Here is a 23,332-nt window from a genome sequence, read left to right on the forward strand (position 1 = left end):
CGTGTCGCGGTTTTGGCAGTCCCTACCCACCGGCTGACATTACTGGATACCTACAATGTAAGTATTGCTGGTATATGTTGTCTGTGCCGTACTCGACGTTTTGTTGTTGCAAACTCTACACAGAAAGGACCCTCATCGGGAGATAACCCGAGGTGGTGCCTTTCATACGTTGTCAGGCAAATACAAAGGAAATTTTGAGAGATCTGAGTGGAACGATGACCACATACTTAAACCCCCTTTTTCCAAACTCAAGTTGTAATTCACAAGTTGCTGAATAGTTAATGTGTTTGTTCATACAGTAGACGAAAATGACAAATATCAAAACGAAAGGGTGTTTGGTTGCCTATGAGATGACAAATGAAGGATTAACTACACTCTTGTGTTTGATTTTGTAGTGGGAAAATTAAAGTTTGTGGCTGTACAAAGATTTTGCAGAAGAGTCACTCGGCCTACTTTGTCAACCTTGGCATAATTGCAGGGGGTCAATGGGAATTTTTTTATTTTATTATGAAGAATAATCATTAATACTTTGTTCAATAAAAAAAGAAATACAGTGGATATAGAGAGGAGCGTAGCGCTCCAGTAGCTGAGGTCGCAAAAAAAACAAAAAAACTGCAGATAGGGAGTTTTATGGAGGGCACTAAGAATAAAGATTGCGCTGCACTGCGAAGGAAGCCGTTAAGCGCATTACTTACAAAAAACTTCAGCTACTTAAAACAACGAAACTATGGACACTATGGGCACTATGGATATCAAGGGGCAAAGGGGCAGGTGCAGAGTTGCCAGAGTTGTGCGCTTATAATAAAAAGAAAAAAAAAGAATTCTGCTGAGACACTGCACAAAAATTTCATCGACGGTCATTTTGGTGTCACCCCCTACTTATGGTGTCAACCGGTGCGGTCTGCAACCCCCGCACCACGGGCGCTGGAATGGAATAGCTTTCAGGTATTATGGAAAATGCTTTTTGGCGAGAGCGTCTGCGCTAGGCGATGCGTCGGGGAAAATAGCGACCATTACCAGGACCTCCATCCCTTGCCTGTCTCTCCTGGTCCTTGGTCCCACATCTCTCTGGACTTTGTTACTGCACTTCCTCCCTATGACGGTACCACAGTTATCCTCACCGTCGATCGTTTTTTCCAAGACTGCCCATTTCATCCCCTTGCCTGAGCTACCTTCCGCCAAAGAAACTGCGGAGATTTTGCCTCAGCACGCATTTCGTCTTGCATGGCACGTTGTCGCTGATGGGGGGGAGGGGGGGGGGCACGGCTTACATCTCCTTTCTGGTCCGGGCTTTGCAGTCCGCTGGGAAGCCCCCGTCAGTCTGTCCTCCGGCTTTCACCCCCAGTCCAACGGTCGAGCCGAGCGGATGAACCAGGAGAAGGGGACGGCGCCACGTTGCCTCTCCTCGCGCAATCCGTCCTCCCGGTGCAAACAGCTGATCTTGGTTAACGTGGCTTCCGTGCGGCGGCGGGGCGCAGCCAAAGGCCACTGACCCCTTGCGGCGATCCGCCTTCGTCTTGCCCGGTCTGCGAAGATCCATCCTGCGTCCCGTGTCCCCGTGTCCCAAGCCTGTCGAGGAGGGCTGGCTTCGGGCCTACTCCAGACTCCCACCTCCCAGCCGCCTCTCCGACGGTGCGCCCGCCTACACCGTCCGCCAGGTTTGCGTTGTGCGGAATAATCCTCTCCAAAAAATCTTATCATTGTCACTGACATATTCATTGACTGAGAGTCGTATGCTCATGTTCCTCTTCTGACATTTGCCTCTGAGTGAGTAAATGGTGAGTGGGAGCTTTTTATGCCAGTGTGTCGCCCCTGATAGTCAATTCCCGCAATGTATCTGCCTCATATTATGTCTATGAGGCATTGGTAAGCTTTTTGACTACAGCAGCCTACCTTTAGTTCAAATAACTGGGGATGTGTCTGTGCTTGCTTATGTGTGTGTGTGTGTGTGTGTGACTGAGAGAGAGAGAGAGGAGAGAGGGAGAGAGAGAGAGAGAGAGAGAGAGAGAGAGACAGAGAGAGAGAGAGAGAGAGAGAGAGTTCATAAAGGCCTATTCTCCTTTGTGGTCAAGCATCAAAGCATCAAAATGGGGTGCAAAGTGCTTGTAGACACTCAGTTTAAGCACATTACAAGAAAAAAGATCAAGCTGTCAACATTCTGTATGGAAGTACATGAGCCCAGATGAGGCAAAGTCACCTGGCCTCACCGAAACAGGCACGTTAACCAGCCTTTTTGTGACGGTAAACACCTCCATTTGGGTCAGATCTGTCCAAAATAACATAAGGGTTAAATCAGGATAGGTGGGAAGTAAGCGTTCAGGAAATTCTTTGACACGTTTTCTCAATCTGCAATCGCCAGCCGCGTGGATCGTAAAAAAGTAATTGCGGTGCAGAGGCTGTAACTTGCCTTTGGCCCCCGGCGCCACGCCTCCCAGCGCATCCTCGTGCCGCCGGCCGCTGGCTCTCGCGGTGTTTTCCGCGCGGTTCTTTCCCGCGAGAACTGAGCGCTAACGGGTTCGGCGCGCGACGCTCCACAGCAACACCTCCCATCTGATCTCAAGAAGTGTGAAGCTCGTCAGCTACTCACGACTGGGCCACGGGATAACACAGATAGGCTGCAAGACACACGCGCCCTTTGTCACGCCGTCCAATTTAGACAGGATGCACAGAATATGAACTATTATTATGTCTTCATGCAGCGACTACCCCACACTTTTTTTTTTAATATATACTATACTATTCACTCAGTTGTGTGCTAAATCTAAATATATATATTTTTGCACGTCTCTTGTTTTTACCTTTGAAACAAGAATTCCCTCCCCAGCAATATCGGATTTGATGCTGTTTTGTTGCGCTTCAAACAGCAAAGAAAATCTTGAACATTTGAACCCGCGAGTATCTTGTCAGGTTTTATTTATTATTAGGTTGTTATTTGATTCAATATTTAGCTCGGCAAAAAATATAGGTTTGGAACTCGTTTCCCTTAATTCGCCCCGATCCGAAACACTCAATGAGATCAAAATATAGATAGATAGGTACTTTATTTAATTGCAGATATCATTTGGCACGTTAAAATGACCAATACCGTGGAACATTTCATAAATGAGGTCGTAGATCCTCCCTACATGTAGGACACAGTCGGCCTCTCTCTTCTACTGACCATTCAAATAAAATGCGACTAATTATACCATCACCACGCCGCACGGCATTAGACGGTACACACTGTACTTTTTTTTTTTCTCCTCACTACACTGTATTTATCTACGTCGACATAATTACGGGCTAAATGTGTCGTCCGTCCTCTGCTGTTGCTGCTCCTGCTCCGGTGACTTCTCACATAGATTCAAACTCATCGATGCGCTGTTTGGTGTTGCCCTGGCGAATCTGGCGGAGCGTCTTGTATTTGTCTCGACCAGCCTTGACGTTGTCGGCATGAATCAGGTCATTCGGGGTCTTCTTGCTCTCGTCCACGGCGCAGGCCAACTCCGTGCTGAGGAACTGGCAGCGGGAGAGAGAGTGAGTGAGTGTGTGTGTGAGAGAGAGGGAGGGGAGGGAGAGAGAGAGAGAGAGAGAGAGAGAGAGAGAGAAAGAGTCAAATACCGTGACTGTGAAACTTATTGGAGGAGACTCCCCCATGCTCCCCTCCTGCCACATTTTTACGATCAAAACCATCTAATTATCCGAGGTATTTGAGTTATTTCTATGTCTGGTCTCGAACAGAATATCATAATTGTAATATCTCGTTTGGTCGTAAGACAGTTATTTCCATCGCGGTAGGGCCGGGTGAAAAACAGCAAAGCTTCTGCGCTCGTTTATTTTATATATCCCTGCAACCTTAAGAGAGCGTCTTCAAGCCTTATTTGTGGCGGGGACAGTGCAGCCGAATCGCTTCGTTTGCGGCGGTTCATAGTTTGATTTATGGCATTTTACGGCCCGGGGTGACGTAAAGGTCCATTGTAAGAGAAGGCGATGCACGAGATGATAAAACATCGGCTGTTGGAAAACATACTTATCTACTTACTCATTACGTCCTTACGTCACCTCGGATTAAGATCGGTTTAATAACCAACTCTATTTAATTCGGTTTATCACGGGACGACCGGGATGAAAGAGGCCCCTCCACTGCAAAGGTCCGTCTCTTAACTGGATCCCACTTCTCCCGTTGGTGTTTTGAGCCTTGGCAATACGGTTCTTTCACCCCCGGACGGTGGACACCGCCGAGTCTCTTTTTTCTTTTTTCTTTTTTTTTTTCTTTTCCTCTGACCTTGAGATTCTTCTGGAGTCTCTGGTTTTTCTGAGCCTCTGTGACTCTGTCTTCCTCGCTGCGGTCCCGAACCATGCCCGGGGACATGAGCTCAGCGCTGGCTTCCGCGCTGCTCTCATCGGTCTCGTCGTGCTCGTGCATGTGGGAGTGAACCGAGGCCGGGATGTGGATGCCCATCAGCTTGGTCTTCAGCTCCTCTTTGGTTCGCTCCAAATCGCCCTCCACCATCATGGCCTGTCGACACACACACGCACACGCGCACACGCACGCACACACACACACACACACACACACACGCATGCACGCGCACACAGACAGAGAGACACACACACACACACGCGCGCACATACGCACGCACGCAGTCACGCACCGATTGGTGTCATGCACATGTGTTTGGGTATTAGAGTACAGGTGTACACTACCTGTATATGCGTGTATGGAGAATGTTATACTGAGATGATAAAAAAAACAAAAAGAAACGGGCAACAATGGCGGGGGAAAAATGGGAAGCGGACATGTTTTCCTTGAATAGTACACATCTTGAAGAAATTACAGAGCAGTTTTTTTTTTTAATTTATCAAATCAAGGCATCACAATATCAACATTTTGGATCTACCACAGTTCAGATACCGAGTGATGTTCCTGAGATATATGCTATTTTCTCTCTCTCTCTCTCTCTCTCTCCCAGAAACTTACAGAAATGTCACAAGTAAACACATTACATTACAGATCTGGTTGCAAAAAAAAAATCCTTTGCAAATACTCGTTGTTTCTCTCATTTATTCTCAACCCCCACAGTGTCAAGTGGCTGCAGCTTAGCAGGTACGACAACACGGTGAAAAGCTGGAGTGTCAGTTTGCTCATCTTTAATTCATTCATTATCTCCGCACTTCTCTTACTTATCCTCACCCTTTGCTGCCACCTCTTCGCCTCCTCATCCTTTTTCTTCTTGGCGTCTTCCAGCTGGGATATCTTAGAAGTAAGATCGGCGAGCTCAGTGGCCTGCACGCACACATACAAATGCGGAGACTTGAAAGTGCCCCTGATTCAAGGCCAATATGTCCTGTTTGAGTGTGGTTTAAGTGTTGCGTGCGTGCGTGCGTGCGTGCGTTCACCCACTCTTTCATGTCAGTGTCACCACCTTTGAACTGGATAACTTTTCAGAAATGGCCACTGTACCTATGTGTTTTTTTTTTGTTTGTGTGTGTGTGTGTGTGTGTGTGTGTGTGTGTGTGTGCATGAAAACATCATTCACGGCCGTGGGTCGGCACCAGATTCTCCCTGTCCTTCAGCTGGTTCTCCGGGTGGTCGAGCAGGGCCGCCTTGGCCTTCACAGCCGCCCTGCGGTCCAGGTCGAGACGCTCGGCCTCCTCCTGGGCTAACTTCCTCTCCTTCTCCAGCTCCAGGGCCCTGCGAGTCTGCTCCTCCAGCTCTGAGTCCCCCGTCGCGCAGATTCAAACGTGCGCCCAGCCATGCACACACACAAGAGGAGATCACACACGGTATTATGTACCGCGCACGTTAAAGCGGCGTCGGCTTCTTTTTTTTTTTTTCTTTTTTTTTTTGACATCCCCAAACTGGAGAATTATTTGAAACGCCAAAGCCGCCACGACTTCGCATTCCTTCACAACACAGGGAAATAAAGCCCAGACTTAGAAGCATTTGTATTCAGATTCTCGTCAGACCGTCCTGAGCTCTCTTTGTCTGCTCCTCAATCTGCCTCAATCTCTCCATCAGCTCCATGGTCTCGCGGGCAATCTTCTCTGTTTCCTTCTCGGCGTTCTCGCGCTTTTTTTTCTCAGTTTCAAGCAGAGCCCTGACAGAAGAAATTGTGCCTAAATACACATCTGAAAAACTCTCGTCTCTTGACAGTTTTCAAGAAACTTTTTTTAAAGCACAAGCAGATATGGAAAAAAAAAATAATAATAATAATTATATGTATATATATATATATATTTATACATACACACACAAAAGTCCCATCTTCTCATCTTCCTCATTGTTCTTACCTCTCCATCTGCCTTTTGTTTTTCTCCTCCCTGGCCTGAGCCTTCATCTGCTGCACCTCGATGGTGTCTGGCTTCCGTCTTCGCATGTACAGATCGTGGTTGGCCATGCACAGAGCCAATATTCGCTTGTTGATGCGCAGACGGGGAGCGTAGAAGACAAAGTCCTTGGACGGAAACGGAAAATCAAATAAACGGGGGGTTTTGCGCTCGTTTTTTCTCTCTGAATCACATCGGCACAAACACAAATTTCCTTTAATCTCAGCAGGGATGTGATTAAGTGGATACATTGCTTGCACCGATTTTGCCCGCAAGGATTTTGGGCCGGTGCGTAGCAGACAGTGAGGAAGGTGTGAAGCTACCGGCGCCTTCTTGTCAATTGGCTTGATGACAAACTTCTTGTCATTGAAGGAGATGTTTCTTATCTCACTCCATGGGAAGCCGATCTTCGGGGTCATCCTGTTTTTGGGGGGTGGGGTGGGGGATGTGGGGGGACAGCAGCGATGGAGCGTATTTAGACCTGCAATGACTTAATCGAACGCAACAGGCTTTGCAAAGATCGCCCTACTTGTCCATCTTGTCGTAGATGTTGAGGCCCAGCGCGTCTACTCCCAGCCACAGCACCGATCCCTTCTTGTTCTTGATGCTGAAGTAGTTGATCCCGTACATCTCCAGGTCCTGGGCTATCTTCAGATACTCCACCATGGCGTCTTCTCTACGGAGGGATCATTTTACAACATGAAAAGAAAACGAAAAACAAAAAAAAACCAAACAAGATAACTTACGTCAGCATGATATGTGCGGTGGGGGCTGTGCTACCTCAGCATGCCTTTGTGCTCCTGGTGCCACACCTGGATCCCCTCCTCCCACTGATCCTTATTCAGCTTGTGCTGCTCCGAAACCCTGGTTTCGTCAGAAAATGTTTATGGTCACAGCAGCCAGGGAGAAAGATTATGTATGATGGGGATCTAGAATTGGCGATGACTAATATCGATCATCCCCTGCTCAGAGGGTTCCCCACGCACCTCTGTGGAAGCAGCTTCTCCTTAGTCAGGTATCCTGGCACGTGATAATCTTTTCGATAATCTCCGTGCTTGGTCTGAACTGCGTAAGAAGCAAGGAGCACCGCGGTCTCCGGTGGGCAGTAGATGTCATCATTCAGAATATATTCTTTTACCTTAAAAACACCGGAGAGGGCAGAAAATAAATATGTAAACGGTAATTGCCGCCTCGTACGTGGATGTGATATTAGTATTCTGGAGCTGCAGGGGGTCATCGGTTCAGGTGTACAGACTCTCAGAGGAAAGAAAAAAACAAGATAAAAAGGCATTTAAGTTGCGGGCGGGTGTTTATTTACTGATTTTGTTTTTTGTCTCTTAGTCGCTTGTCTCTGACCTGCAGGAAGAAGAGGCGCTGGGTTGTCTCCTGGATCAGTTCCTCGGTGACGTCTTCAGGGTAAAACTTGGCTCTGAACTTAATCAACAGAGGGTTCTCCCTCTTCACATCCTGGGCCGTCACCTGGGAGGGAGCCGCCCTCAGCAGGGGGGGAAATGGATGAGGGCAGGGTGCTAATTAGCCTCAGTGGGGCGACAGAGACGTTACCAAAATCATAACAAGGTTTGATAAACCAACAGAGCCAATAAACTGTGGTCAATAAACTGGCGATATGGATGAACATTGGTGAGAAAGGACAGCACCCTCAGGTGAAAAAAACAACCACAGCGAGAAAAAAACAATAAATCGATTGATCAGAAGATGCTTTACTATGGGGAATTTGTTTTGACTATTTAAGAGGAAGGTGTGGGTAGAGCTGGATGTTGAAAAAAAAAAGTATTTTGAATGGAATACAAAACACCGCTGTGAAGTACACTCCCAGTCAAATTCAACCCACTGGGAGGGGAAACCCGCCATGTATGTAAATTGGCGACAAAGCTTCCCCCCGTACCCTCTTGGTGAGCTTGAGCCATGTGGAAAAGCCTTTGCTGTCCTGGTACTGCAAGCCGAAGAACCAGGTCTCCCTCAGCCCGATGGTCTTCACTATCTAAACATGTAAAGATAAAAACAAAAAATAAACAAAACATCATCTTCTGTGGTTATCCCAGCCTCTCTCGCCTGCGCCGTACAGCAGAGCCTACCTGGTCAAAGAGCTGCTTGCCGGTCGTGCTGGGCAAGATGGCAAACTCCAGCTCGGCATCCATGGTGGTGACTCGCACGTTTATCTGCCGAAGAGAACGTCCGCGTTGAGACGCGGGCGGGCGGGCGGGGGAAAGGATTCCCAGAACCCGCGCGCCCGAGCGAAAAAAAGGTAGACGAGCAATTTTTGCAATAATCTCAGTCGTTTCTTTCCAACAGTGATAAATTGCTTGGCTCTTTGACAGGTAAAATGACCGAGAAAAAAAAAAAAAAAGGAAAAAGGAAAGAAGACAAAGAGTTCCTTACATTCTTCTGTTCAACCAGGAGCATCCAATCACAAGTGGTTGGTGGGGACTACAATCAAAAGACGAAGCCCACAGTGTGATTTAGACGTTGACATTTCCAAACCTGGGGGTTCATTTCGTGACGCGAATGCATTAACGGTGGCGTGAAGCGAGGATCCATTTTGGTGTTAATCTCGCACACAGGACACATTTTTCTCCTAAATCTCCTGCCCCGGCCTCTCGGCGACCAAATGGCTTAAAATGTTGAAAAAAATTACTGGGTCGCCTATTTTGAGCCCCCGGGGTATGATTTATGTATCTGCGGCATCTGATGATGAAGAGTCAGAATATACCAATACTTATTATGATGATAATGGGAATGGTGTGCTGCGTGTGTAGAACATTTTGAAGCCAATGCGATCACCCGAAAATGATTGACACAGCCAAACTTACAAAAGTACAGCTCCGGTTTTGTCCGTGCGAGTTATGTAACCATGCAAATGGGTCTAATACTTGGACATTAAGGCGCGCAATAAGAAACAGCTGAGAACTCGCAAACATGATATCTACATGCTGTTTACTCCAACAAAAACCCAAATGCTGAAAATAAAAACACAGTCCCTCGCAACGCGTAGAGGTAGGCTAACAAATCAATTTCACACAGGTTACTTTAGCTGGCATCTACAATTCTTCAAGATCGTCCGAGATAAGGCAAAAAACACAGCGAAAGACAGCTACTTACAGTCGACATTGTGTTTCTTTTATCTGCAATTATTGCTCCAAAGAGGTTCCCAAAGTGGCCTTTCCTCTGCAGAGTCATATGAAAGTGCTTGTGCAATGCCTGCTGGGATTAGACTGAATTGAAACGGACCATTGTGTTGCTCCCGGGGCTTTTTCTACGCGTTAATCCGGCGGCACCCCTGCAGGAATACCCCGGCGGCTCGAGAGAATGCGTGCTGTTCTGATAACAGCCTTGTTTCAACCTTTAGCAGTCATGTGGCGCGGTCGCAGATCCCAGAGCAGCCCTGGTTACTCTCAGAGGCTCTCATGGAGTGGCACAGGAATCTCAGTCGGGATCAGCCCTTGGTTTCCTCCATATGACCAGGTAAACGACCGCAGCGAACAATTTTTGGCCAATGGTTGTGGCTTCAATGTCTATGTTAGAGTGGTAAGGTTATTTTGTTCGACAAAAAAAATCTGTATTTGATTTTTAGATTTTTTTTTAGGAAACAGCCATTCAGTGGATGTGCTCCTCTATTTGCCGTTTCCATCATTGGCATAATTGCATTCCGGCAAGAAGCACCGATCACAAATTGGAAGGCAGCGTAGATTTGATGGGGAGTTCCAACAGCCCATTATTTAGAAACCCGAAATAGTCGGGAATATGTCAGGTTCGAGAAGGTTAAGTTTAGGTATAAGGTAAGGTTGTGGCTGACCCCTCCCATCCCAGACACAAACTGTTTGAAACACTTCCCTCTGGCAGGAGGCTGCGGTCCAACCAGGCCAAAACTTCTCACAAGAACAGTTTCTTCCCGTCTGCAACAAGGGCCAGGGCCCCCACAGAAACTGACCTTCACTGATTCTGATTCTGAGGTTAAAAATGGTCAGGGTTAGGGTTAAATTGGGGTTAGGTTAGGGTTAAGGTAGTTAGGGTAAAGTTGGGGTTGGGTTAGAGTTGGGGTTGTTAGGGTTAGGTGAGGGTTAGGTTGGAGTCACGTGGTTAGGGTTAGGTTGGGGTTAGATTGGCATCAGGGTGGTTAGGGTTAGGGTTAGGTTAGATTATGTTAGGGTGGTTAGGGTTAGGGTAAGGTTGGGGTAAGGTTAGATTAGGTCAGGGTTAGGGGGTTAGGGTTAGGGGGTTAGGGTTAGGGGTTAGGGTTAGGGCTTAGGGTTTAGGGGTTAGGGTAAGGGGGGTAGAGTTAGGGTTAGGGTAAGGTTCGGATTAGGTGAGGGTTAGGTTGGAGTCACGTTGTTAGGGTTAGGTTGGGGTTAGGTTGGGGTTAGGGTAAGGTTAGGGTCGTTAGGGTTAGGTTAGGGTCAGGGTGGTTAGGGTTAGGTTAGCTTGGGTCAGGGTGGTTAGGGTTAGGGTTGGGTTGGGGTTAGGATAGGTCAGGGTTAGGGTTAGGGGGTTAGGGGTTAGAGTTAGGGTTAGAGTTAGGGGTTAGGGTTAGGTTAGGATTAAGTGAGGGTTAGGTTGGAGTCACGTGGTTAGGGTTAGGTTGGGGTTAGTTTGGGGTTAGGTTAGAGGTCGGGTGGTTAAGGTTTGAGTGAGGTTAGAATAAGGTGATGGTTAGATTGGCATCAGTGTGGTGAGGGTTTGGTTAGGGTTAGGTTAGGTAAGGTCAGGGTGGTTAGAGTTAGGTTGGAGTTACGTTAGGTAAGGGTTAGGTTAAGGTCAGGGTGGTTAGGGTTAGGGTTAGGTTAGGGTCAGGGTGGTTAGGGTTTGGGTAAGGTCAGGGTGGTTAGGGTTTGGGTAAGGTCAGGGTGGTTAGGGTTAGGTTGGGGTTAGGTTGGGGTCAGGGTGATTAGGGTTAGGTTAGATTAGGTTAGGTTAGTCAGGGTGGTTAGGGTTAGGTTGTGGTCAGGTTAGGTTAGGTTAGGGTCGTTAGGGTTAGGTTAGGGTCAGGGTGGTTAGGGTTTGGGTAAGGTCAGGGTGGTTAGGGTTTGGGTAAGGTCAGGGTGGTTAGGGTTAGGTTGGGGTTAGGTTGGGGTCAGGGTGATTAGGGTTAGGTTAGATTAGGTTAGGTTAGTCAGGGTGGTTAGGGTTAGGTTGTGGTCAGGTTAGGTTAGGTTAGGGTCGTTAGGGTTAGGTTAGGGTCAGGGTGGTTAAGGTTAGGATTAGGGTTAGGTTCGGTTAGATCAGGGTGGTTAGGGTTAGGTTTAGGGTTAGGTTGGGGTATGGTTAGCTTTGGTCAGGGTGATTAGGATTAAGGTTAGGTTAGGGACAGGGTGGTTAGGGTTTCTGACCATTTCAGAGGAAGGTGCCGGATGTGGAAAACTAAAAGGTTTGAATGGAATTCTGGGAAATTAGATTTCCACTTGAATGATGATTGGAATATGAATAATATAGATTCAAAATTTAAGATTCAAGAGGTTTATTCGTCACATTCATAAACATACTTTCATACATATATGCAGTGAAATGTCAATGCAACGCATTTAACATGTGGAAGAGGCTTCTGGGCATTAAAAAAAATGTGTTGGAACTGCGGTTTTATTTTTTAACAATCCACTACTCCATACAGCATATTTACACAGGGATGTGTTGCGTCGTGGGGCGTCAACGTGTCCCCTATCGGTCACACGGTGAACTGCAGCGCGACGCGCACGCAGCCGGTGTGTTTTCATCACGCCCGAAGCGTCAGTCATGAGGGCTTGGATTCTTTTTTTCAGATTCGCGTTCTGCGACTCACTCGGTAAGTTAAAAAAAAAAAAAAGAGTCGTTCGTAACCGTTTCTGATGGAATTCTCACAAGAATACAACTCCTGTTAGAAGGCAAACTGTGGAGGAAATTAGAGCAAAACGCCTTCAAACAAGCTGCAGTTCCGCCCTCCGTGCTGATGTTTAGCTTGCTCGCCCCCTTTTGGCGGAGTGAGTCCCAACTCCCGAATCATTTTTAACGATTCGCTAAAAATGAATCGTTCGCGGCTCGTGGGGAGACCGCGCTGGCCAATTTGCACAATATAACGGCGAAACCATGGCGGACGAACAAGAAATAATGTGCAAATTAGAAAACATCTTGGAAATAAGGTAAGGGCGCGATTATTACAGTCAAACAACGCGCGTTGCTGGCTCAAGGCTTACGGCGCGGATGGCGTTACGAGAACCGCAGGGAACCGAGTGTCCCCCCAAAAGCGGCTCCTTGGCTTTTGTTCCTTTGCTAGTTTGTTGGCTAGCCGCTGGTAGCTCCTCTGCTACCTCCCCCTGCTTGAGCCATGGCAACACGTCTAGCCTCGGGCCGTGTTGGCGAGCCATCGCTGCCTTTCCTTTTGTCGAGGAAATCGAAAACACCGCCGCTAGATTAACCGGTCATGCATCGGCATTCCAGATGGGGATCAACCAGAGCCAGATGTGCGCTGCTAACACTGTGGGTTCAGCTCGACGCTAAGCTAGCCTAGCAGGGTTTCATTAGCCTGCTAAACACGTAAACATGCCCCCCCCCCCCGCCCTACCAGAGATGCAAGGCAGGCTGAGGTGAACGGTGAATTTGTTTAGTGGAATGTATTTTAAAAGTAAGCCAACCAGCCTCACGTTGACTCAACAGTCATTAATCTTTATGACAAATGGGTAGATGTTGTATTCACGTTCAGTTCTGGGTCATCAGTGGAGTCATTGTCCGTGCAAAACAACGCGATGTTGGTCGTTGTGAATGTGTGTTCTGTATGGCTTTAAATAAAACCTCCGACTCAACATTAGCAGTGGCCTTTTAAGTCAAACTACGAATGCCCCGATGCCAAATCACACAAGTAAAAGCCTGGAGCGCATGCTCTTAAATGTACTTATAAGTATTAAAAGTCAAAGAACTGGTCATATCCAGCGCACTGACATGACAAAGCCTTTATCCTGCAGATAAGTACTCATGCAGATCCTGATTAAAATAAAAGGGATGAATATGGGCGTCTGAGAGGATGTGGACCTAATAAATTACAGACGAGCAATCCTGAATCATCAGTAGGATTAAAAAAAATAATAAATAACCAAAAACTAAAGTAACGTGGCCATGTTAGAACTGTAGCGTAGAAGATATTTGTTCGAAATGTCGTGGCGTTAAAGTCTCCGGAACAGACTTAATACTCGGGGCAGGGGGTTGGGGAACAAAACCCCCCCCACAAACAAACAAGATGTTTTCATTCCCTCGAGCGGATCCCGGTTGCGGGTGCTTTCGGTGACCTGACAACTGGCACCTTCTCGCCTCTGCTGCGGTCGTTAGGAACAAGACCGTCCAGATGCAGAAGATCAAGTCCCGCCTGAAGACGGAGTTCGAGGCTCTGGAGTCGGAGGAGAAGCACTTGAAGGAGTACAAGCAGGAGATGGACCTCCTGCTGCAGGAGAAGATGGCGCACGTGGAGGAGCTGCGGCTCATCCACGCCGACATCAACGTGGTGGGTATCGGGCGCTCCGCTCCGGAAAAGGCAGGCGTGGGGGGGTATGGGCTCGACGCTCGCTTTTGGAAACGAGTCAAAATGAGACTGTGGGTGGCTGAGGGAAAGGTGGTGATAAAATATTCATCATGTTGCAGGTGAAAAATTGCATTAACACCGTCTTAACTTTCTTCAAAAGTGTCGGATGTCTTCAAAAATTGAACAACATATATTTTTAATAATATACATATTCATACAATACTCACAATACAATGCAATCATACGATCTCGCACAAGGCAATAAACAACTTTCCCAACTAATATAACTATCCCCAAACAAAATGTTATTCATATATATATAATTTTTTTTTGATGCTGGTTGAACAGAAGCAATGAATAAATGTGTTACGGCAATTTCTGTCTGGATATTTAATGTGTGCCGCCCGTCTTCCAGATGGAGAGCACCATCAAACAGTCGGAAAATGACCTGAACAAGCTGCTGGAGACGACCCGACGCCTGCACGACGAGTACAAGCCTCTGAAGGAGCACGTGGACGCCCTGAGGATGACCCTGGGCTTGCACAGGCTCCCCAACCTCAACGAAGAAGAGGAAAAGCTCTCGCTGGAGTTAGTACACGGCGCACGCGCGCACTCACAGATGAGCACACACACACACACACACACACACAAACAGGGCTGCATATCGGCTTTTTAGAACCAAAATAGTTTTCAGAGAACAGTTGGGAGCATGCTTTATAATATTGCAAACATCACATGTACACCTTTTCGGAAGTTTTAATTTCAGAGGTAATTGTGTTGTTATTGCATCCGGTTTAGGAGCCAAAGTGAAGGGGGTCTTTGAGGTTGTCACACTCAATAAAATGATTTGCACAGAATAACATACTAGGTTATAAACCAGTAAGTGGTTCGTAATAATACAATACAAAATACACATTTACACAGGGGTTTGCAGCCTTTGTGAGCAGCGTGAGATTATGCAATATGACTTAATAAACAGAAACAACGGTAGGTTTACAAGGTTGACAGGCAAATAGTCTGGAGGACTGAGATAGTTTGATTGAGTTTGTGTATGACTAAGACAACTCATGTTAGAACCCTAAATTATACATGCAGATTCTAAAGTATCACTATTTTGTTAAATTGGTGCTAATTTACTTCTTCTGAGACGCTGGTGTTTCTTTGTTGCGATCCATTAATTTTTATTGCGACTCGGGATAAATGACTTTTCATCTGAATCGAATTCTTCCTAATCAATGGTTATGGGATGGGTCTTTAAAGGAAAAAGGTTATCCTCATTGCTTGAAATGTATAGGACGTCAGGCATTTTATTATTCTTAAAATTATTTTGGTGTCTTTTCATGAAGCAAATGTGTAAATCCACCATTTAGCTGTGGTGACAAGCTGTCATTTGTATGGGACGGTAGTAGCTCCAAATCTCAATAGTGGCATTAAAGATTCTTTACAGTTTTGGCAGGTATATCAGGCCCAGGATTTGGGGATTTTTCCAGTTGAACTTTGTTCATTCAGTGGATTTGACAGTGTTCATTGTTGAGCAAACCGACTCAAACAGGAGTCACCAAAGTTTAATTTGGTGCTTCGCTCCAAAGTTTTAGGAGGAAAATAATTGACAATAATGTCACAAGAAAAACACTGGGCGAGACACATTGTGCCATCCCTGCAGTTCGTCTGCCAATAGATTGAGCAGGAAACGTTAAGGCTCCTTCATAGTTGACACAGGCGGGGCGACGTCTAAGCGCGCCCTCGCCCTGAATGACATCACCGTGGCACTTGTGACGGTTTATGGAATCGGTAAAAATGATGGTTCCCACATGTTCCAGGTCACTGCTAGTGAGCGTTGGCTGCTATAAACAAGCACATTTTCCATGCAGACAGTCTCACACACACAAACACATTACATGCAACAGGAGCATGTCAAATAATCTCTTGAACTTGAACTGAAACATGGGATAAAAACACTTGCGTATTGTGACAGAATTGCAACATTGACCCGAAAGCCTGGAATAAAGATTACGGCACGAGATGGACGGTGATTTTATGGGAGACTGAGACTTGGGGTGGATTTAAGTCTGAGAGTGTTTTCAGAGAAACGCGTTTATTTATCTTGGCAAAAAAAAAAAAAAACTAAGCGTTTTGGCGATCGTTTTACATCTCCATTCTTTGATAGCGGTCGCCTGTAAGGTTTTCTGACAATAGGGATAATGTTCCAGCTACACGCCTTTTCCTTTAGACCCACAACAAGTGAGCCAGCAACCGAGTGACAGCCACACTGTGCAGGAGTTGGTGCTGGTACAAGGGAAACTGGTTCTGTGGTGTTGTGCGAGGGAGCAGTCATGGCCTCCGTGAGCCGGTTCACTCGGCATTGTCCTGCAGCCTTGCTCCGCGAGTTCCTCGACAAACGGCTACATAGACATACGTGAAAGATTCAAAAGTTGTTTTTATTAATAGGTCCATTAGGGAGACAGGCATCCACGGAGATGTATGAGTGTCTGCGGTGTTAAAAATATCACTTGCACATTTTGGTGCCAGCAAAATAACTCTCCATGCTATTGTTTTGTGGCTAAGTGTCAGTGCTGCCATTTAGGATTATGCCTTCCAGGTTTTGGAATGTGTTTTTAGGATGCTCCTTGAGAAGTCGGGAGTCTGTACGAAATTAATATTACAAAAAGATCAGCGGCGTGGGGGGGGGGGGGGGGGATAACACGGCTCTGCCCGAGATCTCGATTTCTGCGGGGTTAAGAATGTCTTATAACTAGAGGACCAGTCCAATCCAATGCAGTGTTCAAATGTGTGATATTAATTGATGTGGTGCTTGTCCTTAGGCTTAAATATGCGAGGCTTTTATCGGTTGCACGCCCGTACAGTTGATTACGGATATGACCCTCATAATCTGGTTATTGAGTGCTTTCAAATCTCGCTTTTAGACATCAAAGGCCTATTCTATTCAGCCCGAAGCCTCTATTGAGACGAAGCCGAGAGGGTAATGAAATTGGATATCGCACTTTCTTTTTTTTTTTCTCGTTTTGTTTTTTGGAAAGTCGGCCAATCAGTCATAGTCCAAGGCCAAATCTTTTTTTCCCCAGTCCCTCTTCCCACACACGCACATTTATGCAGCCAAACACATCCGCGATGACTGTACTTTTATCCAAAATTGTACATCAAAAAAGAGCGGTGTGATTTCTGACTATTGTTGTCTAATTTAACTCTTTCGTAGCCGGTCTTCCTACTCACTCTTTTTATATGCAGCTGAGGCAGGATATTCTTAACCGCGATGTGAATCCCCATCCTGATTAGAATTGCAAGCAACTTGGTTTCCCATCTCCCCCCCCCCTTTTCAATAGCTACTTTGAGAAGCAGAAAGCAGAGTGGCAAAAGGAGCCACATGAGCCCGCCATCCCAGAGTCCCTGGCAGCCGCCGCAGCCGCAGCCCAGCAGCTCCAGGTCTCAAGGAAGCAAGACGCCCGCCAGACGGCCACCTTCAGGCAGCAACCCCCACCTATGAAGGTGCGTGCAGGCGCACTCGCTGTACCTACTTGTCACTGTAAATCACCACAAGGTAAAGCAAAAGCTCAAATGATAACGTTTTATTTTTTTTTTCCTTTTTATTTTTTTGTGTTCCCCCTCCCTGCAGGCGTGCCTGTCGTGCCACCAGCAGATCCACCGCAACGCTCCCATATGCCCCCTGTGCAAGGCCAAGAGCCGCTCCCGCAACCCAAAGAAGCCCAAGCGAAAGCCCGACGAGTAGCCCCCCTCTCAGCCTCGGCTCTGGTGGTGTTAAAGGGGACCTATTATTGCTCCTTTTCAACAAGTTAATATAAGTCTCTGAGGTCCCTGAAACAGGTTTTTTTTTTTTTTGCTGAAAATCCCACTCGGATTATGCGTTCTAGCCATTCTAACATGATTCTATACCATCCTGTTCCAAAACGGGCTGCTTTTTGTAGGTGGGGCCACCCTCCCGAGGCCCCGAGTTCTGTGAGCCGATGGGGTTTGAGCTTTACACCGGGATCCGTCGTATTTATAGTGTAAACCTTCGCTGATTTCACCTCATCAGCTCGCCAAAATGTGTTTCTGAACCAATTTGAGGCGGGAAATATGCAATCCAGTTGCTAAATCACATATTAGATCTACAAGGCCTCATTTAGAAGTCTTTGTTTTTTCGACTTTTGCTGCCGTTCCCCAAGCTCGTGTGGGACACAGGTTTTTGTTTTTTTTCATATTAAAGTCAGAAAATAAATACAACAGGGGCACTATTTTTATTGGTTTTGTTTGGAGAAACACACAGCGGATCGTGTGCCAGTCTGCGCCGCATGTTTTTTTTACTTTTCGAAAGAAACACACAGAATTTCATTCTTTTTTAAATACTTAAGATTTCCATTGTCTGCAGCTTCTTCACAGACAGTTGGTATTAATTCCTCTTTTCTTTTAAAGGATTTGTTGAGTTACTCTAATGGGGGGGGGGGGGGGGGGGGTTCAGATTCTACTCAAGCCCAACGTGACGTAGGGTCGGGCTGCAAACATGAGCGGGTGGTGTCAGGGCATGTTGACTGTACTGACACCTCACAAAAAACTGACCGAGTTGTCTTATTTCAGTTTCGCGTTAGTCGGCCCATCAGAGACCCAAATGTATGTGCACAAGCACTGAAAATGTGGGTTTTTCATAATAGGTCCCCTTTAAGAGGCAACTGTTCCAATATGCTGATCTAAGATTTTTAGATAACGGAAAGATGATTCCAGTCAGGATCAGGTTCATCTAGGCTCTGTTCTTTGGACTGTTTTGGTGAATTGTCATTCAAAGTGTCCGAATCTCACCCATAGTCTGTTATTGTCATTCCCTTGTTTTGTTTCCAGTGTTTTGAGTGTGATAATCTAATTATAACCTCTGTATTAGGTGAACTAGTCCTTGACAGCGCAAGCGCAAATTTTTTTCCTTTTGTTTTTGAAAACTGTTTACGTTGCAGATCGTCTATCGCGTTAGATATTTTAATGTACAATTAATTTATTTTTTTTGTAACGCATGCTTCTCATCGCTTACGTGTCTTGTATTCTTGTGGCCCTCAGGCTTTATTGAAAAGGTTAAATAAACCACAATGTTGTTTAAACGTTTACGGCATTTACATGACCAACCGGACACAGTCAGACAGACCTACGTGCTTTCAAGTGTTTCATCTCCAACTTTAATACAATGCAAAAATAAATGTCTGTTTTGTACTCAAACGGCATGGTTTCCTCCACCGAATGAAAGGATCGGGCGCATCAACATCGAGGTGCTATCACAGTCCTATTCTAGTAAAGGAGTTGGTTCGCTGCGAAGCCCAGACCCCACCTTCAACACATCAATCAGTGCTTTTCGGTCTGAAACGGAATACGAGTCGTGACTTAAAAAAAATAAAAAAGCATTTTTCGCTTTGTCGACTCCGCCGCACCAGAGCCTCCTCGTCGTATTAACACGCCGCGCCCGTCTGCAGCTATCTTTCTGGAAAAGGACAGCAAGGTCTCGGCAAATGAGTTCCTGTTGTGTTTTTGTCAGGGTAACCCCCTCGTCTCATCTGTCGCCAAGGCAACCGTGTTCCCGATTTGTTGCCAAGGCGACCCCGGGTTGCTGTGACCCGCGCATCGCCGCCGCCGCCTCCTAGATCCTCCCGAATCCTGCGAGCGGCGTCGGGAAGACTCCGCAGCAGCTCCCCCAAAAGGCACACGCCGTCCTGTAACACAACGCGAGAATTCATTTCATATTTACCCCCCTCGAGCCGATCGACGCCGGTGTGGAACGATCGGGGCGAGAGACCACCCCCCCCCCCAAAAAAAAACAAAACCCCTGAAGTTTAAGCGGTAATCAAAACAAAAAAAGAGGCCTCACCCTGTTGAAGAAGTGTGTGTTTAGTCTGTCCTCTAGTGTTTGGGCCTCAAGTTGTGTCTTCCTCGTCCTGATAAAAGCGTCCAAGGCCAGAGACGCCCGCTCCGGCTCACACACGGCGCAGACGGAGGGGTCGTGCGGCTCCACCTCCAGCGCCTGCCGCGTTAAACGAACACGATCACGTGGGGACCCGGGGCTCCGTCCTCTCAACTGCCCCCGTCCGACACCGGGACAAAAAACAACCAAACAACAACACGGGGAGCGGGGGAAACGAAGCGGATCCTCACCCGTCTCACGTCCCACACGAAGGCCTGGCGCCTCAGCGCCGCGACGAGCCTGGCGGGGACCGGCCGGGCCCCGGGCCCTTGGGACGGGATGCGGCGGCCGGGGGAGGTCGGGCCCCTCTCGCTCTCGCGTCTCGGCCCAGGGGGAGCGACGTTACGGCGGCGCCCGCGGTGGGTGGGCGACCCCGGCGTGCTTCTCTGTCCCGGCTCGCGGGCTCCGGGCCGAGAGGCGCCGCGCCCGGCCCTGGCCCCCTTCTCCTCCTCCTCCTGTTTGGAGGAGTCACGGAGCCGATTTTTGAGGACATTTAGAATCATCCTGTCACAGTAGAGCCGCTGGGCCTCCTCCTCCATCTTGTCCCAAGGCCAAACGTGTACCTGTGCACGTTACGCTACGTTGTAAACACACGCTGCCGGCGGACACCGCAATATCAGTTTGGACGTATTCATCGTGCTTCATTGGTTATTCACAGGCACAACACGTCATAACGCTGCTGAACGACACGTCAGGGCGGCGGCTTTTAGCGAGACCCGACCCGCGCCGGGGTGAAGGCGAAGACGGATTGTGACGTCACCGGAACCGGAAATGGGTTCACGCGTTCGAAAGCCTCCGCGCGTTCACGAATAGAGGCGCGTTAGAGTAAACATATTAACGTGACGAAAGAGCGACAAATAAGACACTCTAGCTCTATCTGCACGCTTTATATGTATATTATTATATCTATAAATATACCTGTATGTGTGGAGACCTGTTTTAAAATTATTATTATTATTATTATTATTATTATTATTATTATTATTATCATTATTATCATTATTATTATTATTATTATTATTATTATTATTATCATTATTATCATTATTATTATTATTATTATTATTATTATTATCATTATTATTATCATTATTATCATTATTAATATTATTATTATCATTATTGTTATTATTATTATTATTATTATTATTATCATTATTATCATCATTATTATTATTATTATTATTATCATTATTATTATCATTATTATCATTATTAATATTATTATTATCATTATTGTTATTGTTATTATTATTATTATTATTATTATTGTTATTGTTATTATTATGATGATTATTATTATTATGGTTATTGTTATTGTTATTATTTCTACTTCCTATGCTTTCATTTGACCTAATGTATTTTATGGCTCATGTGAAGAACTTTGAATTTGTTTTTGGGGGATATGAAATGTGCTGTACAAATAACAAACTTGCCCATAGTCTCACACACACACACACACACACACACGCACGCACGCACGCACGCACGCACGCACGCACGCACACACACACACACACACAGGGGGCTAGTGAATAGACAGATATAGGATTGATCATTAATCACAGAGGAGTAGAGATAGGAAACATGATACATTGGACCACTGGGTTACCCCACAAAGCCCTCCATCCGCAACCTTTCCCAAAAAAATGTCGAAATAGAAAACTGTAAATGGATACAATTGCACAGTCGCTGTTGTGACACAACCACATTCCTCAAATGTTCCAGATTTTTTCAAATAATGATGATGACACGTTTGTTTGTTTTTTTTCTCAGCGAGCAATCACACTCAAATTAAATACTTAATACTTAATATAAGATTAACATAACTGTAAATTGTGAAGGAAAACGCACCAAGTCACAGTGTTATTAGGGCCTTTACAGCAGTACTCATTATATGCTTATGGCTTATACTGTCTTCATATTTTCTGTGAAACAAATAACTTAACATGTACCCATTAGCTAAGACAATTAAATCTTCACTGAATAATATGGAGGTATATTATAATAATGTACATTTATTGCACCACTTTAATAACTGAACGCGAATATCAGAAGATCAAAATGAAAATTATTTCTTATATTGTGAGAAAACGAGTCTTTACTGCCACCTGGCGGTAAAGAGGGGGAAGGACCACGGATTTGACGCAAGTCTGTTTTAAAATCTCCTGTATTCATTCATTTTTATTTTTCTATTTCGTTATTTTTTTTAACCTCTTTAATAAACAAAGTATGCGGCATCAGCGAGCTTAATATTGCAAGATATACCGTTTTATATAACCAGAATGACTAAAAACGTAAATATAAGAAATAAGAAAAATGTAATTTCGTTAAAAGAAAAAGAAAATAAATGTTAATTATGTTGAAAATTGTAACACAACCAACGGACATTGGTAAACAAACTGTACTGCCTATTCCTGTACTCTTATTGATGCTGTTTTATTGTAGCCTACAAATAGGGAAAGGGAAATATCTTATTGTTATCCCAGTACCAGTGTCTTTTCTGGGGTTTGGATGAAACCGTGCGGCCTCAGAATGCCTGGTATGTGGCGTGCAGTGCCATCTGCTAAAAGGATGAAGCCTGGACCTAAGGGACAAAATAAGGACATGCGTGGGTGTGGCAGCAGCTGATTAACTTCTCCTCCAGAGAACTTCTCACATCCAGACAGCTGACTCCTGCAAGAAATGTGTGGATTGTGTTAAAAGTGGTTAACACACCAAAGTAAAAAAAAAATCAACAACCGAACCATCTTTAATATCAGCAGAGTGGCACGTTCATACAGTATGCTTGCTTTTCTCGACTTTCTCGAACAACTCACTACTCCGACACGATGAACCCTCAGAGGGGAAAAATGCGCACACTGCAAGATTTAACACTGTATATACTGAGAATAATGACGTCATCTTCTGAACTTCTCCACAAAAGAACAGCACAATGACACTCAGCATCAGGGCCCAGTGTATGAAGGAGTCACACGTCTATCACCTTTCTAATTATAAGCCCCTGGTCGCAACTTTCCAAGAATGGAAGTTTGGCCGGGCCCATCTGTGGCCTAAAATTAGACCCCCCCCCCCCTTCCCCACAGGAGCCCCTCTCTGCTTTGCAAGTGTCAGTTAGCGACACACACCACGCACGCACATACACACGCATGCACACACGCAAGCACACACACACACGCACACACACACACACACACACATACACACACACACACACACACACGAGCCCACCAGACCACTCCGAGGTTCTCAGTCTTACACCACTTGTAAGCATCACACACTCCTCGGACAACTTTACTGCTCTTCCACGTGACCGCCTGTGGCGTTATGTGTTGTGTGTGTGTGTGTGTGTGTGTGTGTGTGTGTGTGTGTCTTTTTGTGGAACTTCCCGTCTGATTAGCGACATTGGCAAAAGCGTTGGATACCAGTGAGAGTGAGGTAAGTGAATGACAGTACGGTTTGATAGCTCTGCTGACGCTTACATTTTCCGCCACCTCCATTTTGTGCTTTTGCATTTTCTGCTGGAGGGGTCAGAGCGCGGGTCCTCTGCGTGCGCTGACGCTGCCTTCGACAGT

At 46.1% G+C, this 23,332-nt stretch overlaps 4 protein-coding genes across 4 annotated transcripts in view; 2 read left to right on the forward strand and 2 right to left on the reverse strand.

Annotated features, from left to right (window-relative positions):
- Positions 1 to 3,333: 3,333 nt before the first annotated feature.
- Positions 3,334 to 9,453, reverse strand: LOC307235576 (moesin-like; the record flags this gene model as incomplete). Its single annotated transcript, XM_080007705.1, has 15 exons — positions 9,430 to 9,453; positions 8,710 to 8,757; positions 8,406 to 8,489; positions 8,216 to 8,311; positions 7,666 to 7,788; positions 7,296 to 7,447; positions 7,090 to 7,173; positions 6,839 to 6,985; positions 6,633 to 6,729; positions 6,274 to 6,437; positions 5,950 to 6,080; positions 5,536 to 5,696; positions 5,174 to 5,266; positions 4,265 to 4,498; positions 3,334 to 3,498 (listed from the first exon to the last, which is right to left on the reverse strand). Exons 1-15 carry the CDS (start codon positions 9,436 to 9,438, stop codon positions 3,334 to 3,336), a joined length of 1,788 nt encoding a protein of 595 aa, XP_079863831.1. The 5' UTR covers positions 9,439 to 9,453.
- Positions 9,454 to 12,354: 2,901 nt separating this feature from the next.
- On the forward strand, positions 12,355 to 18,243 carry zc4h2 (zinc finger, C4H2 domain containing). The gene is made up of 5 exons (XM_080008286.1): positions 12,355 to 12,437; positions 13,618 to 13,789; positions 14,223 to 14,395; positions 17,149 to 17,311; positions 17,439 to 18,243. Exons 1-5 carry the CDS (start codon positions 12,385 to 12,387, stop codon positions 17,550 to 17,552), a joined length of 675 nt encoding a protein of 224 aa, XP_079864412.1. The 5' UTR covers positions 12,355 to 12,384; the 3' UTR covers positions 17,553 to 18,243.
- A 40-nt stretch (positions 18,244 to 18,283) lies between these two features.
- Positions 18,284 to 20,457, reverse strand: LOC307236284 (uncharacterized protein). The gene is made up of 3 exons (XM_080008652.1): positions 19,949 to 20,457; positions 19,665 to 19,817; positions 18,284 to 19,509 (listed from the first exon to the last, which is right to left on the reverse strand). Exons 1-3 carry the CDS (start codon positions 20,294 to 20,296, stop codon positions 19,273 to 19,275), a joined length of 738 nt encoding a protein of 245 aa, XP_079864778.1. The 5' UTR covers positions 20,297 to 20,457; the 3' UTR covers positions 18,284 to 19,272.
- A 2,506-nt stretch (positions 20,458 to 22,963) lies between these two features.
- The window catches only part of LOC307236343 (ankyrin repeat and SOCS box protein 12-like), a 5,133-nt gene continuing 4,764 nt past the window's right edge, over positions 22,964 to 23,332 (forward strand). Inside the window, exon 1 of the mRNA XM_080008726.1 lies at positions 22,964 to 23,195. The gene's annotated coding sequence lies outside the window, so the exon portion shown is untranslated. The remainder of the gene's footprint in view (positions 23,196 to 23,332) is intronic.

This window comes from Zeus faber, assembly GCF_960531495.2.
Source record: "Zeus faber genome assembly, chromosome: 10".
NCBI lineage: Eukaryota > Metazoa > Chordata > Actinopteri > Zeiformes > Zeidae > Zeus > Zeus faber.

Excerpts from the sequence above, each read along its gene's own strand:
- zc4h2 (XM_080008286.1), top strand. The coding sequence starts at position 12,385 with ATGGCGGACGAACAAGAAATAATGTGCAAATTAGAAAACATCTTGGAA. Across the intron at positions 13,790-14,222 it reads TCCACGCCGACATCAACGTG|ATGGAGAGCACCATCAAACA; the intron begins GTGGGTATCGGG and ends CCCGTCTTCCAG. Across the intron at positions 14,396-17,148 it reads GAGGAAAAGCTCTCGCTGGA|CTACTTTGAGAAGCAGAAAG; the intron begins GTTAGTACACGG and ends CCTTTTCAATAG.
- LOC307236284 (XM_080008652.1), bottom strand. The coding sequence starts at position 20,296 with ATGGAGGAGGAGGCCCAGCGGCTCTACTGTGACAGGATGATTCTAAAT. Across the intron at positions 19,818-19,948 it reads TCGTGTGGGACGTGAGACGG|GCGCTGGAGGTGGAGCCGCA; the intron begins GTGAGGATCCGC and ends TTAACGCGGCAG. Across the intron at positions 19,510-19,664 it reads ACACACACTTCTTCAACAGG|GACGGCGTGTGCCTTTTGGG; the intron begins GTGAGGCCTCTT and ends GTTGTGTTACAG.